The sequence below is a fragment of the Stegodyphus dumicola genome, chromosome 8, assembly GCF_044657685.1.
Source record: "Stegodyphus dumicola isolate Sdum_Otavi_A_Nest chromosome 8, ASM4465768v1".
NCBI lineage: Eukaryota > Metazoa > Arthropoda > Arachnida > Araneae > Eresidae > Stegodyphus > Stegodyphus dumicola.
The window spans coordinates 69,792,265-69,810,281 of NC_140775.1; the positions used below are offsets into that span (position 1 = coordinate 69,792,265).

General features: G+C 32.2%; 1 protein-coding gene across 2 annotated transcripts in view; it reads right to left on the reverse strand.

Moving 5' to 3' along the window:
- Window positions 1-996: 996 nt before the first annotated feature.
- The window catches only part of LOC118200942 (uncharacterized), a 126,507-nt gene continuing 109,486 nt past the window's right edge, over window positions 997-18,017 (reverse strand). The window contains exons 13-15 of one of the 2 annotated variants that reach the window (XM_085821980.1): window positions 14,586-14,743; window positions 5,970-6,044; window positions 997-1,653 (exon numbers count right to left, since the gene is read on the reverse strand). In XM_085821980.1, the coding sequence (XP_085678106.1) occupies window positions 1,549-1,653; window positions 5,970-6,044; window positions 14,586-14,743 (338 nt within the window). In that variant the 3' untranslated portion in view covers window positions 997-1,548. Of the gene's footprint in view, window positions 1,654-5,969; window positions 6,045-14,585; window positions 14,744-14,975; window positions 15,047-18,017 lie in introns of those variants that run through there. The other variant, XM_085821981.1, reaches the window with a different exon arrangement.

The window sequence follows — 18,017 nt, forward strand, 5'->3', positions numbered from 1 at the left end:
TTCTGTAGTGATATCGGTAGGAAAATGCTCCAGATAGAGGGTTCTAGTATCTGTTACTTCATCATATCATCAAGAGTCTTCTGTAAAACGAGAAGCATTTCAGTTTTTGGGGATTTTTCCGTCGTTGGAGTTTTCTTTCTTTTTTCTTTTTTCTTTCTTTTTTTTTTTTAATTCAGCACATCCTTGTTCAAATTGAATTTAGTTTACTTTTCAGTTTCTTCATTATTCTGCATGCTTCGATCATCATCAACATCATCATTAGCTTCATGATTGTCATCATCATCATCATTGTTGTTGTCATCAACAGCATCAACGTCATCTTGATCAACATCAACATTACCTTGCCATCATCATTATCAGTATTGTCAATATCATTATCTTGATCCATGTCGTCATCTGCATCAACATCATGATCATGAGCTTCATGATTGGTATCATCATATCTTTGTTATCGTGATCATCCAAATCTAAATTGTCATCATCCAAATCATCATGTGCATCATCATAATTTTCCTTACCTGTTTTCTCTTTAACAAATTTTCATTTTCTTTTATTCCCTGAAAATCTTTCATAGCAGTGTCAACTTTGTGTGAAGTAACAATATGTTGAACTTCTTCGTGAATTTCAGAGTGTGAGATGTGTGGAAGATCAAATGGAAGTGTTTGATCATAAGTAACATTAGCAAAAATTTGATCATCATTATTGTAGCATAAATGAATACCTCCTTTATCAAATGTAAATTGGGTTTGTTGTAAAAAGTCAAGTGTCAGAAACTGTATAATTTTTTGTAGCTTTTTCCATACAATTATAGATAGGGAGTATCCAACAATTAATATTAATTTTATTCCTGTCCCAAATAACATTCCCTTTTAAGCATGCAAGGTAAAATATACTTTTATTAATAAAAAAGAACTTAATGACTAAAAAGACTTAAGAGTGATTTTTTTAAAACAAAATTAAATAAAATTTACCCATAGATATGATCTGAACACCACATAGAAAAAGAAAACTGAAACTTTTAATTTTCCATTACATTGTTATTTACAGTTGGGCATTTGTGAAAAATTGTTCTCAAGTACAATAAAATACTGTATACAAGTCTTTACAATACAAAACATTCAAATGAATAAAAAAGCTTCACTGGTATCAAAAAAAGTATACAAAATAGTTCATGTTTCTTAAAAAATGATTGTTTCACTTCTGAAATAAGCAGCAAAATAAAAGTATAATAACACTCATTGTACATGATAGATTTGAGCTTAATATAGTAAGCTATTCATTCTCAGGAACTTTGGATTGTAGAAAAGGAAAAGAGAAACTCTTGAACTTTGATTTTTCAAACTTCTAGTCCTAACCTTAAAAATTTTTATAATTTTACTTCACTCTTACTGCAGATCTTCCACTGCTACAAATAAGTATATACATACAGTCTATATGAATTCCATAACTCTTGATACATATCAGTTTGACACACCCCAAATTTCAGGCCACATTTTTTGCTTCTGTCAGACGATTTTGTAGCCCTTGTTTTAATTTGCATATAAAATATCACACTGGTTGTGAGGTAGTGTAATTTTTTAAGTTTGAAAGTGATTCTGGAACTAATGTACTTAATTCCTGAATAAATAAGCTACCAGAACTGATGTTCACAGCCTGCAAATTTAAAAAGAAATATTTACAACATGTAACTTAAGACATACATCTAACATAAATTTTAAAAAAATCCTTAAATTAATTTCAAATATTATTTCCTCTTTTGTTAATTGACGCTCTAATCATATGTTTATAAAAAGGCATAAAATTTCTAATAAATACTGAGTTTATTTAAGCAAACATCTTTTCTTTCATCACCAGACAGAAACATGAAAATTAAAATATTTTAAACCTAAACTGGTATCATACAGATCCTAAGCACCTGAGCAAATAACATCTCTATCTTGAAATCTTCATCATTTTAAGTGAAAATATAGTACACATGTTACTTCAAAGCATTACATATTCACAAAGTACTTGTTTATAAAGGTATAATTAAAATATAGATTCCAAGAATCTCATATGCCAGTTGTACATAAATCGGGTTGTGTCTCTTTTAGGACAGAGGAAAAAATTAGAAGAAACTGGAAGAAAAGAAATGGGTAAAAATGAACAATGATGCAATTGACTGCTAAATGGGATAAATTTACTAATAATAGTTTAAGTTATTAGAAAATTATGACTTTGACAAAAAAAGTAAAATAATTAAAAAACTTATAGATTCACTGTATTGACTTATTCTATTTCCCGTCGATAGCTATATATCATAATAAAATAACACAACACACATTACAGTTTCAATACATTTATTTTCCATAGCGACTCTCTAGCGCTAGGTTTCACCTTACAGCGTAACATGTGAATCGCAACTTCCAATGTACCACAAAAATCAAGTTTCTCACAGAATACATTTCAACGCTCTGGCGCCAAGCATTTCTCAGCTAATACAAAACACTCCCGGTGTTGAAATTAACAATTTCAAAACTATTATTTAAATAAATGTAAATATAAAGGCACTACAATAAATTACTTCACAATAACAAATCACAATATTGAAAAATATACATTCAAATTATTACAACAAATACCAGTTTATAATAGAAATAAACCATTATTCTACAGGAAGTATACATATATCTCAAACATTTCATTTCAGCAAATGCTGATTAGGCAATCTTACAGTTACTACTCTTATTTTGTTATACCTACCATGAAAAACCTCAGCTATTCTCCCAACTAACCATTTGGTTGAAGGCAAATTTTCATCTCTTATTAATACAAGAGTTCCCAACTGAACATCATTCTTTAAAAATTTTCCACTTGTAACGTTCTTGTAAATTATTAAGATAATCACGTTTCCATAATTTCCAAATTTTTTGTGTATACTTAGTGATTCTTTGCCATTTAGAAAGTCTGTTTTCATTTATGTTGGATAAATCTGGCTCAGCTAGAGTTGTGATAGGTCTACCAACCAAAAAGTGACCTGGGGTCAAAGTTTCAAAATTATTGTAATCAGCTGAAATTGGAGTAAGAGGTCTTGAGTTCAATACTCCTTCAATTTCAGTTAAAATTTCTTCTAAAGTTAAACAATGATTACCAATAACTCTCTTCAAATGACTCTTAAATGATTTAACCCCGGCCTCCCAAATTCTGCTGAAATTTGGTGACTTTGGAGGAATAAATTTCCACTCTATACCTTCAGTGGTATAAAAACTTGCTAAATTCTCATCTGGACACTTAACCAATTTTTGCAATTTTTTGAGTTCTACACTAGTACCAATAAAGATTTTAGAATTATCACTCATTATTCCAGTACATTTTCCCCTTCTAGAGAAAAAAACGTTTTAAGCTTGAAATAAAAGATTGGCTAGTTTGGTCTGTCACAAAGTCTAAGTGTATGGCTTTTGTACTCATACATACATATACTACGACATAAATTTTGTTCAAAACTCCCTTATGTTGAATAATTATCAAAAAAGTGAATGTTTTGTATTGAAAAATAAAAATAATCATTCTAAAACATAGTGGTGGTACCAAAGTTTTTCAGTTTTTGTTTTGATGCTATGTGTTAGTCAAAAAGTTCAGAATGCTGGCTTAGAAGAATCAAGTGAAGTGGTGAATCATCAGCTGTTTAGAAGCAGGGTAAAAAATGATGGAAGCAGAGAAATGTCTGAATAATCAGAGATAGTCTCTATGATATGGAAACAGTTCAAGAACTCTGGAACTGTTGTAGTCCACTAGTGGCCAAGCAGCATATTTGCTGAACACTGGTAGTTTATTGGGGTTTTGATACCAGGTAAAAGGACTAGATGCATGTTTTTATTTATTTATTTATTTATTTATTTATTATTTTTCCCACATGAAATGCAGATACAAGTCAGATTCCCTTAGAAAGTCAAAAGATCAGAAGTTAGTCAAAAGGTTGAGAACCGCTGGTCTAGACACTTTTGATTATTGAGGGTATTCAAATATAAATATATACATACTACCTTAAATGTATTGTAGCATTCAAACTGTGGAGCAGATAAAAAAATGCATTTTATTTTAATTCTATTGAGCTGAAATCCAAAGATAAGTAACTGGTTGGTAGCTTAACGTCTATATTATCATACAGTCCAATGGGATTCTGTGCAGATTTTTGTGCCCATTCTTTAGGCAGATGTGGAAAGGACTGTAAGGGGAGCTTCAGATTCTAATTTGAAGGATTGTACGAGTAAATGAATAAAATTTTACTTGTGGAACATATAAGTTGCCACCGAGAAAGCATTTGACACGTGTGTGAAATGTCATGTTACTGAAAAAGCAAAAGCATGACAGATGGTAGCATATGTCTGTAAAGGAGGACAGATCTAATAGGAGGGAGATGGTAGCATATGTCTGTAAAGAAGGACACATCTCCTAAAAAAAAAAAAAAAAAAAAAAAAAAGGAAAAATTTTATGTCAAGAATATTTAAATGGTTTAAAGATACTCATGATGTACATGTATAACTAAGTGAAGGCAAAAAATATGCCACAACAGACTCTTCGGATCAATATTTGGCAACGATTGCTAAACAAAATAGATAACTGACATCAGTCCAGATTGCAAGGGAATAGCTTCCACACCTGTAGGAACTCAATTATCTATACATACTATGAGTGACAGGGAGCATAAACAGGGCTGTATGCAAGGTAATCCATGACTTACTAAGGCTCCACTGACTTGGCCTGTGAAATGCACCGAGTTGCAGTAAAGCAGAGAGAAATGTTATTGAAATACAACATACTGAAGTTGATTTCTTTTTATTGATGAGTCTTGTTTTTATATGGAGAATGATTCCAGACATGTTACAATCTGGATGGAGCAAAACTCATGCAATAAGTCTCAGAACTTCTGGAAGTCACTGGTACAAAGATGATGGGCTCTTGGTATGGGCAGGAATAATTCTGAATGGCCACACTGACCTACATATCAGTACTAATTAGCTATGAATGCTGAAATATGTAGAGATGAGGTTCTTGATCCTTATGTCAAATTGTTTAGGGACACAGTTTGTGATAATTGCCCTGTGCTAGAAACCAATTATGATTAGAGCAAAGGTATCCAGCAGATAGTGTGGTCTGTATATTCTCCAGATTAAAACCCTATAGAATGCAGCCTTACATCACTGCAGCTCCCACATAGCATCTCCGAGAAGCTTCAAAGCACTGTTCATCATAAACAGATCTTGCTACTGCAGGAACTCCTGGACAATCTAATATACAGCATGAAAATTGCTGCAAAGCTTGCATTACAGTCAAGGGGCACTACAGAAATTATTTACTTTTTCCACTGAAAAAATTAATAAGAAGTTGTAACACCAGCTAAACAAGTTGTAACAATAGGTTCTTCAACCCCACTTTAATATCACATGTTCTTATTTCAAGTTATTTTTTGCAGAAAAACACAATTCTGCATTCTGAAGCTATGTCAGGCACGATAAAATAAAGATGTTGCACAAATTCCACATTCTTAACTGCATAATCATTCAAGTGCATGAATTTTTATAGAGTCGTCTAATTTTGTTCATCAGTGTATTTCCCCATTAAAAATATGTTGCATATTTCTGTATTTTAAAGTTTTCAATATATGTACTCAAGTGCTTATTTATCTATTTATCTTGCTGATTGCAAATTGATATCATATAACTGTTGGCTATGTTGACAATCTTCAAAATAATTCGCAGTCTGGTGATGAAATTTTTCATAGGTGCTACTCCTAAAAGAAATGTGAAATGTACGGTACACACTTTAGATATTAACTGTAAAACATTTCAGTTACTATAACAACTCCCTTTCTACTTGACCAACACAGAACAATCAAAAAGTATAAAAATAAAGTTGCTTAACACCAGCTAGACTTTTAGGATACTGCAATAAAGAATGAGTAATTTTTTTTAATAGATAATTTTACTTGCCTGCATTAGATAAGTAACTTTACTTCTTTTAGGATCCTTTTCATCTTCTTCTACAACCCAGCCACTTGGCATTAACTAAAAAAAATAATTGTAAAGATAAATATATTTTTAAAGGATGAAACTACTTTGCACATTTCATATGAAGTAACTACAATTGTTAGCAAAACTTTAGCAACTTTTCAGAATTGACCATAATTCCACAATAAATCAACTCGGAGACATGGAAATTCATACTACAGAGGCACAATATATTATTAAAAAGATGTGAAGTATAGTAGGAAAAAAATGAATGGAATGCATACAGTAATGGAACAAATAAAATAAAAATAATTCATGGAAAAATGGTGTCGATACAAAAATTGTCGGGCCAACAAGCGAAAGAGCCATAGGGAATTTGACCTCCCCTAACTGCAATGGCTGTGTTGCTCTGTCTGTCAATACTCAGTACCTGATTATCTAACAGTTCTTGGAGTAAGAGTTCCCATTCTTTGAGGAACATCTGTTTCAGTTGTCTGGTGTTCTCCTGAAGGTAGACTGTGCTACCAGGCATCTTCCTAAAGTATTTCACACCTGTTCAATCGGATTTAAATCAGAAAAGCATGCTGGCCAAAGCATTCTGTGGATATCTTCACTCTCCAAGAGTTCCTCAACAGCATGAGTCCTACATGGCTATGCTTTGTCATCCATAAAACAACATCATGACCAATGGACCCCCAGAAAAAACATATGTGGGGCAGAATAACTTCATCACGGTAATGATCTTTGGTAAGTGAACATCTGCCGAAAATGTGGAGCTTCATCCATCATAATGCCTCCCTATACAAGGACTCCAGGACCACCCCAACAATTGCTTAATGTTAGTGGGATGAAAGCATGTCCTTACTTCTATCCATATTAAGTTGCGCTCAGAATCATTTGTCAGATTGAATGACTCTCATCAGTAAGGAGGACATGGCTTCATTGATAAGCTGTCCAGTCATTGTGTTTTCTAGAACACTGGAAATGGTTCAGCCAATGGGCTGGGCTGCTGTCCATGGTATATGCAGTGTTCAAAATGGTGGGCAAAGAAGCCACCTTTATGAAGTCATTTGGTTACAGCAAACCAGGACACCTATCACCTAGTTGCTCTATGGAACTACTAAGCAATCTTGCCTGCTGCCCGGTTTCTATCTCTTTCTGCCAGCAGGCAATATATCGGTCAACAATCACCACTGTTTTCCTTGGCCGACCACCATCAACATTTCTTAAAGCTGTATCTGTCATTTCGAAGGTTTTCCAAGCTCATGAAACAACACTTTTATTGATTCCAAACACAATGACATCAATGCAGTATTCTCATTGGTAAAGTAACTACACCCCTCTTCAAGCTTGCTAATCATTCTACCACGAATTAAGGCCTTTTTATATTTCCTTATAGCTGTACTGTATGTATAATCTCACTTTCACTAGTAGAAGAATGCCTGAAAATGCAACTTCCTTTCTTCTTTTTAAGTAAGCCTTGAACTGCCCATGCTGATACATTATACACAACTGCATAACCTTAAAAGAAAAATTAGACTTGTAATTTAAAATATGAGCAATGCAATATTTATTACGAGAATGAGCATTACCTCAACAATGGAAAACAATTAACTTTTTTTTAAAATTTTAAATGACAGTTCAATTTACAGAATTAGTTTACAATGAGAGAAACAAAAACTATGCAGAATTAAACTATATTACAAAATTTAATGATGATATTTCAGTTGAAAATATAGAAAATAAATAATAATAAGCCATATTAACTGTATTCGCTTGGCACCTAATAATAAATACAATTTATTTTTCCACTCATATTAATATTTAAATAATTTAACTTAAATCAAAATTCTGAACATTTTCTAAATTTTCATTGCATAACAGTTTTCCCTTAACATATATCCCAAGTAATTTAAGTAAAAAAGAGGCACATTTCTGAAATCAGAAGACGAGAAATTGCTTCATTCAGTCATCCTTTAACAGTAAAAGCTTAACTAACCTATACTCGGAAATTCCCGAATATTTCGGATATTAACTGGAAAAAGAGGAGTAGAGGAGATTGTAGCCATTCTTTAGATTTAAATTTAGGCTAAATAAATGATTTTGACATTTCGATATGTGCATCATATAAAAACCAACGGAACTGAGAAATATTCTGCTCAGAAAGCACAGTAAAACTCTTTTAAGTGTTCATAAACAAATCTCAGACTGAACATCAAAATTAATTATCAATGCAAAATACCGCAAACGTTATTGCGCAATACGTGCGGCGTAATTCTTCCATATGTGATATTACGCAATCGGAATCAACACCTGCCGGTATTCGAAGAATAAAGAACTAAATAAAGGAAAAGAAAGAGACTCACTAATCTGGGGTGTTTCTGATTCTAATTTTCAACAGACTGTATTAAATTTCGGGAATAGAATCAATCTTCGCTTGAGTTGGGTAGACCGCAAAAACTTTTAGTCCTATTCAATCCAGATTGGACAGTGACAAAAAAAAGTCCGCTGCTTCAATATTAGAGGTATTGCGGAGAAACTCCCAACCTCCGTACTGTATAATGTATTGGCAAAGAAAATGAAATTATTTTGACTATTCGATTACTTTCCTTTTATTTAAGCCATTCCGAATATTATTCCTTAGAAAGCTAATGTGTGTTAAAACACACCCATTTTTGGAAGTTTATCTATACTTCAGCAGTTACTGCATCTATATTATTATAAATATTCATACATATGCTCATAATATAAGCATAACGATCATAATAAACACGAATATGAACTGACCACGTGGAACGAGAATGTAAATGATTAAGATCTCGATAGAAATTCAAACGTGTGTAGTATTTGGGTGGGAGGAAAAGAATACCGAATGCACCGGAATTTTCTACCGTGTTCGCAATTCTTTGACCAATAGAATGACGTCCACCTGTCTGTACTCTCGCGCGCACCATAGGTTACGTTAATGCAGAAGAAGGGGGGGAAAGCAATTTCCGGGAGTATGATTCACCATCTGACGTTGCATATAAGGAAGAAAAGTTGTTTATTTAGTTTCGGCTTTGGTACGGGTAAAAAATGCGCGTTCATTAAAAACAAAGGATTAAAAAAAAAAAAGCACTAAAAGCAAAAAAATAAGCACTAAAAACAAAAAAATAAGCACTAAAAACAAAAAAATAAGGGCTTTAAAGAAAAAGTAACCACCTATAAGGGCCTTTATATTTTATTTTTAAATATAAGGACTTATAAGCACTTGTAAGGACCGCTACGAACCTTGTTTACATTTACATGATTGACATATTTTGTTCTTTATATTTGTCTGTTATGTGATATGCATTCTGAAGATAACACATTTCTTTTATACAATTTGCAGCCAAGTCTAAATTTATAAACCATTGTAAATACCAAGTAATCCATAAACCGCTGCAATTACTTGTTGTGGCAATGGTTTGTAATAGCAAATTTATAACCATTGCAACAATACAAGCGTCCACAGAGGCCTCAATGCTATCACTATCATAAATAGCTACTTTATACTCAGCATGAACAATAATTTTTTTAAAAAATTAACTTGTACAATACTTAGAAGTAATATACTGAAATAGCAAAATATTAAAACACTCGTCCTCCATATTCTAAACTTGTCAGTATAAAGAGATATATGATTTTTTTAAAAGATTGTTATAAATAAATGCAAAATGTATAAAGATTATGAAAATATATTAGTACAAGATGAAAAAACACACATTATATACATTTAAATGAAGCACAATATTTAGTAAGCAAAAGCTGAATATATTAAAAACATTTACGAAATCAAAATCTAGAACAACAAAAGATGAGCGACTTATCAGCACAAGAGTATATAGAACTTGGAAGTATCATATTGTATAAAATATAACAAAAATTAGTACAAATAGACTAGCACTCATGCCAAGCTCTCTAAAAGGGGAGGGGCTGATTTACTCATTTATAATGGACAAAATAAATGAATCAGTTATAGTCTAAATGAATTATAATTAAATGTGATAAATGCTGATAGACAAATTTCTTTCAGAATACTACTGGCAGTTAAGAATTAAAGCTCTCATAGTATGAATTAAAAGCTGATAGAGATCATATTATGATCTTATATTTGTTTTATAGAAATGATTAAATTTATTAGTATTGGTAAAATAATAGTTGGATATCATAGATAGCCTAATTATCACATTATTACAGCTCAACTATATAAATTATATACTTTTGTATGACAGAAAACATTTCTCAGATTCAAAGAACAGGGAACAATAACAACAACAACAACAACACAAAAAAAAAAAAAAAAAAAAAAAAAAAAAAAAAAAAAAGAGCAAGCTTCAGTTGAATATTTGAGTAAAATTTAAATAAATATTTAGAAATTAAAAATTGTTATCACCTCAAGATGAACAAATCAATCTATTGAATATATTTAGTACCTCATCTTGGATCTTGGATCATATCTTTACTGCTGGCTTTAGCTACTAGGAGCTCTTACCAGTATATTATCATTTTACCATAGGCCATAAAGTTAAAAATTTAAGAGGTGTATTTAAAATACACCGCGCCCGAAGGCGAGATCAATAAATGAGAGAACTCATAAAATAAGTTTTGCTAAATTGCATATCATGGCATAGCATGGGTGATTATATACGTAAATGGTGGCGAGAAGCGAAATGAAAGTCTAAGCTTCTGCGTGAGTCAAGAAGAGCAGGAACACGTGATCAGCGTCCAGCATTTAGATTGGTCGAGGAGTCAGAGTTCAAAAAATGAAGTTTTTGGCAATAAATAAAGTTCGAACATAGTAAAAGCAACATCTATTTGTGAATTTAAGAGTCTTATGTCTTTTGAAACACTTAAAAATCTTCTAAACTTGCGATATAATCATTAAATGAATAGGAAACTGTAAAAGGCGAAAATGAGGTCATGTAGCTCACTAGGGCTAATGAGTGAGAGTAAGCACTTGGTGTTACCATGAACTTTGATTTTAAAACACACGATACGAAATAGTAAAAATAAAAAGTAAAAATCTTGGTTAAATAAGTAGTAAAACGAAGAATTCATCGATGAAAAATAAAGTCCTAATTTTGCAAAGTTCATCTTTCTTGAATAGTAACTGCAAAGGAATAGTAATTTTTTTTTTTTTTTATATACATTATATACACTACCACCACTTAGAATTGTGGTGGATCGTTCGAGGTCTTTTCACTACGTTCTCAATAGTAGGGTCATAGTCTGTAAGCGATTTAATAGCTTCATAGGGAGAATTTCTCATATCTTCAAAGAAGTTGTGTGCAGAAATTAGGATTTGGTCGTGAATTAGTACCTCATAAAAAGTGTGCCAGATAACATACTGAGAAAAGCTCTAAAATAGTGGTGGCCAACTAGTATACATGTACGGACTAGTTTGAAAATATGTGTTAGTGCCATGGGCCAAGTAATACATTTGGACAACTTTTTTTTTTTGGAAATCCTGTGATAATGATAGTATTATTTGAAAATATTGAAATTAGCTTGGTTAGTAAGTTTGCAAACAGAATAATACTGAAAATTAATTCAGTTGAAGAGAATATGCTGGTAGAAGGTGACAAGTTCACTAAAGTCGCTAAGAGAACTTTACGCATGCAGTTCATATCTGTACACTGTACATAACCAAATAATAAAAGAAATGTATATGAAAAAAGAAGTCTACGATCAAAAAGTTTAGTAGTCTTCCTTTGGACAGTAGGAAAGTGTAAATCACTGTTGCTAAATACGAGGGCTATCCAGAAAGTAGATTACGTTTTGGAATAAAAAAATAAACAAAGTATAGGAAACAAATTTTATTATATACAGATGAAAGCCACACTCAAATACTACTTTTCTACATAGTCACCATACAAATTAAGGCATTTATCGTAGCGATGTACGAGCTTGGAAATTCCTTCGTCGAAAAATTCGGCCGCCTGCGCCTTCAACCACTTCGTTACCTCTTCTTGCCTTCCATCTTGCACAAAACTTGTGGTAACCAAGCTTTTCGCTGATGATTTCGTGCAACAAACTTCGCAAAATTTGTGGAAAACTCAAAGAAAGTTCCGTTATTGTGAAATTTCGATTTTCACGGACTTTAGCATCGACTTTTTCGAGAAGTTCGGCGGTCACTATGCTGGGTCTCCCACTTCGATCTTCGTCGTGAACATTGGTTCGGCCATTTTGAAATCTTATGACCCACTGACGCACTCCACCTTCAGTGATAATGTTGTCCCCATACACTTCACGAAGCTGCCGATAGATTTCTATCGGTTTACAGTTTTTTGCAGTCAGAAACCTTATTACTGAGCGCACCTCGCAGCTCGCGGGATTTTCAATTAACGCAGACATTTCAAACCGTCACAGTATCTGAACGGAGCACAGCACGAACCTCTCACTAGCACGGCTAGATGCAGACTGAGCTGCGCTAGCCCCGCCCCTAGCGGACACAGACGGAAACGTAATCTACTTCCTGGATGGCCCTCGTAGAAGGCAGACCCATAAAGTAACCACACAAATTAAAAGACCAAATAATAAAATAAAGAAGTGAAAGAATAAATACAAGTTTAGAAAAAGAGACATCTCAACAACTCAAAGCCTGTTTAAACTGGTTATTTTGTCATGTGCATATCAAAATGCTGGATAATTTTTATTAACTGAAAAGACACTATACAAAAGTTTATTTTGAGACGGAACAGCATTATAACATTAAATTTTGTTACAAATTAGGTAAATCTGCTACCAAAACATTACAGATGATTCGAACAGTATATGATGATGCTTAGCTATCAAAAGCACAAGTGTATGAGTGGCACAATCACTTTAAATGAGGAACAAAAGATAAGGTACTCTTCAACTTCAAAGAATGAGGAAAATGTGGAGAAAATTCCTTCTTTGGGTAAAAACTGATAGATATGTAACAACTCACCAAATTTCAGACATGTCTGGACCAAGTGCCAAGGTGCTTATGGAGTACTTTTGCAAAAAATTACAGTAACTTCCACATCATCAAAATAAATAAGAGATAAGCATTAATTAAAGAGTGAGAAAAACACCATTAGGTGTTAAAGAAAAAAGTTGGATTAGAGGTCCCCAGGGAACAAGAGTGGTGACAACCTTAAGCGAGCACTCACAGAGAAGCAATTAATCTCCTGTGGCGAGGCAAGCATCAGCAGTTAAAAGGGAAAGTAGGTTAGTTATTGGCATGTGCCGCATGTAAGGTTGCTATGGAAATGAGCTGACAAAAAGAGAGGTAAGATCAGTCTTCGGAAAAGGTAAAAACATGCTTGGGATAAGCAATAAAAGCTGCAGGTTAACTTTTATTGAAAATGAGGAAAGTTTGTGCTCAATTTGTGCCTTGAATTTTGACTTCACAGCAAAAAGAAGACAAAAACACTTGTACTGAATATCTGATAACAACTGTGTACAGCAGTATTTTGCTAAGCATTCAATAGCAGAGATAAAACCCCAATCATATTCTCCCAACTTATCACCAGCCAATTTTTTTTTTTTCTTTTTCTGAAACTTAGTAAGACACAGAGATTTTAAAACATCTCGGATATTAAAACAAAATGTTATGTGCATTTTGTGAACAGTTAGTTTTAATGCCTATATACAGTGTTTCGATGACCTGAAGAAATGTTAGAAAAACTGTATAGACTCCTCTGGTGATTATTTTGAAGGAGATAAATTTAACTGAAATTTAATAATATTTTTATTATTAATAAGAATTATCTGGTTACTTTATAGATGCACCCCTACACATGGAAATTATATGTTTTAAAGAATGCCTTTTCGGAGTTGACAGCAACAGGAATTTTATTCTAAACATCTGTTGAAATTTCAGTTCTTATATATGTTTGTAGCCCACTGTTTTACAGGTTGGTGTATTTTTGAGATCAATGTTTTATATTAGAAGAAAAGATAATGTATTTAGTTTTGTGTGCTTAATGGTAAAACAACGACTGCAACTGCAAATGTGTGGCAAGAAATGAAAAGAACTTCAATATTACTATTTTAAAAAAATTTTCTCTCTAAAACAAAAATGTAGTTTTTTTAAACTCATTGTTTAAACTTATCAAATATTATTGTTGAAAACTAGATAAACTGAAACTGATTATTGTGTCTGATTTGCTTTTTGATTACTTTTCTGTGAAGGTAACAGTCAAGAAATATGTTTACTTAATTTTTTAAACTTATGCAAATTTATGGTTTCTTAGATTTCAAAAGAACTAAAAGTTTATTCGGAATAATATTTCTTACACATAAGTATGTATTCCTATCATTGATGAAAAATGATTTGCAAAATCTATAATATGGTTTTTTTTACTAATAAACTTTGTAATGTAAAATAGTCGATGGCGAAGAAAAATAAGTGGTTCTGAAAACTCTTAGTCATTATTTTATTATTCAATAACTATTAAAATGCATATGTATACACACTTAATAACTGACTAATAAATAGTTATCTTCACTATGCTTATTTATACACTCATATGGTGATAAATATCAAAATAAAAATACTCAATCTATTCCAATGAGCAATGTATTACAAATTTAGTATAAGATACTTACACTGGCTCGGGTAACTGAATTCATAAAAGGACATTTATCATACTCAATGGAATGAAAAGCAGAATAATAACGATTTGGCTCTTCTCTCTCTGTTTGTAAGAGACATAAATCCACAGCTTCCTTCCATATAATGCCACTTGTTTCATGGTAAGTATGAACTAAAAGTTAGTAAATATTTGTAACTAACTATGAAATGCAGGTAAGTATATACAACTCATAACAGAATATTTTACGTGATGAGGAAATTTCAATATTCAGTTTGTTTAAGTATAAATTATGAGGTTTAAAGCCTATTACAAGATTCAAATGTATTAGTATCATGATCAGAGATAAAGTAATGAGATAAATTGCATATTTTTTAGGATGGTTTCCTCCCCTAAATTAGTCTACATATTCTCGTACTGATCATAAATTTACAGCTTCCTTCCATATAATGCCACTTGTTTCATGGTAAGTATGAACTAAAAGTTAGTAAATATCTGTAACTAACTATAAAATGCAGTTAAGTACTTATTATACAACTCATAATAGAATATTCTACGTAACGAGGGAATTTTAGTATTCAGTTAAGTACAAATTATAAGGTTTAAAACTTATAACAAGATTTAAATGTATTAGTAGCATAATAAGAGATAAATATGAGATAAATTGCATATTTTTTAGGATGCTTTCCTCCCACCTAAATGAGTCTACATATTCTCGCAACGATCATAAAAATATGAAAAAATGAGCAAATCTGCTACTAAATATTACAATTTGCCAACATATAATCACAGCACTTGTAATTTTCAAATAATCTAACTAGCAGTAAAAGCAATGTATATAAAGATAAATCATATGTGCCTAAAACTAACTGTAATATATACTATACTATTATTTAATCTTGCAATCATTTCGTGCAACTAATAACTGCAGTTTTATGATTCCCTGAGTAAAAAGTGCAACTTGAAAGTTTACTTTATATTCTCTTAAAAGTTAAAATTAATTCAGCTGTTGTCTAAAGCAGGGAGCACCAAAGTCTTTTAATGGTGTATCCCTAATATGAAAATAATTATAAGTTGTACCCATATAATATAACATAACATAATTAAAGAACTGTGCCAAAAGAAGTACTCTGCCAAATTTTAAAGTAAAATTGAAGCTGTGAGAGGAATTAATTTTACATTTATACATTAGATTCTCTGAAACAGCCATCCACTTTACACCGTTCCATAGCGCTTTAAGCATAAAATTTCATTATCTAACTCAAAAAATCTATAAGAAAAAGTTAATGCCAGCTTTTTTAAAAGCATTTTTAAAGACTTTTGTAGGAATTAGGTTGTTCTGCAAGTTAGAAAGTCGAGTACTTCATCTTGGAGGCGTTTTTGTAATATTACAGATTCTTTTAATTCTAAGCAGTTGTGCGTTAATTGTATTGATGATGACTCTTTTAGAAATATTGGAATTCCATTTAGTTAATTTAAGTGTAGGAAAGTTGAAATCTCTTCGTTTATTGTAGATTTTCACAAAATTGTAATTTAGAATATGTAAATCAAGGTAAACTATATCATTTTGCACAGTATTTATACTATTAAGTTGTAGGCAAGACAGGTAGATATTAGCTTTTTCTATTTTGCTGAAGTTGTTGAAGACAATTACATCATCAATATAACGAAAGATGTGTTGGTAATATTTTTTATCTTCAATATTTAGTGAACGTACAAAAGTAAATTCTTGTGTGAAAAGGAATAATTCCCAGATTGCTGTTGAAAAGTTGCCGCCCATAAATATTCCCTGTATTTGTTTAAAGATGTTGTTATTAAATTAAATATAATTGTTGAAAAGAACGCTTGAAAGAAAAAGTTGCCAATTTTCAGCGGATAATATTGTAGAAATTTGGGGAAATAAATTAGGAAGAGTAAGCAAGCTGCTATAAATTTCTTCAAGTGGTAAAGTAGTATAGAGGTTCTCAAAGTCGTAGCATTGGATATGTTCTATTTTAAATGAATTTAAGGTTTTAAGAATTTGTTCGTTGCTTGATATTATCCAGTCGCAATGTATGTTGATCTTTAAAATCATAATTATTGATTACATAATGCATATAATGTAACATAATGCAATATAACATAATATGATATAATACAGTACAAAGTCCGTAATCCGGGCGTCCATTATTATTGTTCGGAAAGTAATTTCGTTTTTTTTGGGGGAACATGAAAGACAATTTTCGTATAATGAATAAATATTTTATTAAATTATATATTGGCCATTCTGGTCCAACACCTTTTGCCATCTTTCTGGCAGTAACATGATTCCCCGCTCATATAAGTTTTGGTCCTTGCTGGCAAAAAAACTGATTCAGGTGGTTTTTGACATCTTCATTTGAGGTAAAGGTTTTACCATCCAAAAAATTTTGCAGGGACCGGAAAAAATAATAATCTTAAGGTGCCAGATCTGGAGAATATGGTGGGTGTTGCAGTATGTCCCATTCAAGCTGTAAAAGCTTTTGGCGAGTGACCAAACTTGTATGAGGTCTCGCATTATCCTGGTGGAAAACTACACCCTTCCTGTTGTGGTTAATTCTACATCGAGCTTCGAGGTTAAGGCCAGGCCTTTCAAGTGGCCATAAACAGTCGAATTCGACAAATTTAACCTCTCACCAATCTCTCGTGTGGTTATTCGCCGATTTGCATCAACTAGTGCCTTTATCGCATCTTTGTCAGCTTCGACCGGCCTTCCAGACCGTGGTGCATCTTCGACATCAAAATTGCCGGATCGAAACTTTGCAAACCAGTTCTGGCACTGGCGTACTGTTAACACGCCTTCTCCATACACATCCGTCAATTTTTTCTCGCTTGGACAGCATTTTTACCTTTTCTGAAGTAAAAAAGTAAAATATGACAAAAATGCTGCTTATTGCTCTCCATATTTAAAAGGGCACCAACCAAAAACTACTGCGTAGAATTAATAGAACTTTTTCACACACAACCCTTGTAATATCAGCTCTCAAGACATATAATGGTTATGCGGATTAAGTGTGAAGTTGGTTTCGAAAAAATGTAATTAAGTCCTCTGATGGGAAAAAACGAAATTACTTTCCGAACAACCCAATAGAATGATCTATAATCCGGACCTCAAAGCCACAAACTTTTTTTTTTGGTATGCTTTACGCATGATCGTTTAATGTACAACGGACGGTATAAATTAGGCTAAAATTATCTTTACTGGTTCTAAGGTATTTCACTTAATATTGCAGATTGCACTGTTCCTTAACCTTCTAATTGGATCCGGCTTATTATTTTTTGCAAACTGTTAGAGCAATTTTATAAAATTTAAGCTGGAACTTTCGATTATGTCGAAAAGAGTTTCCAATTCTGGAGCTGCCAAAGGATCTACAAAGCGAAAGTATGGTTTGATGTCCATCAAACAAAAAGTGGAATTGCTGCAAAAGAT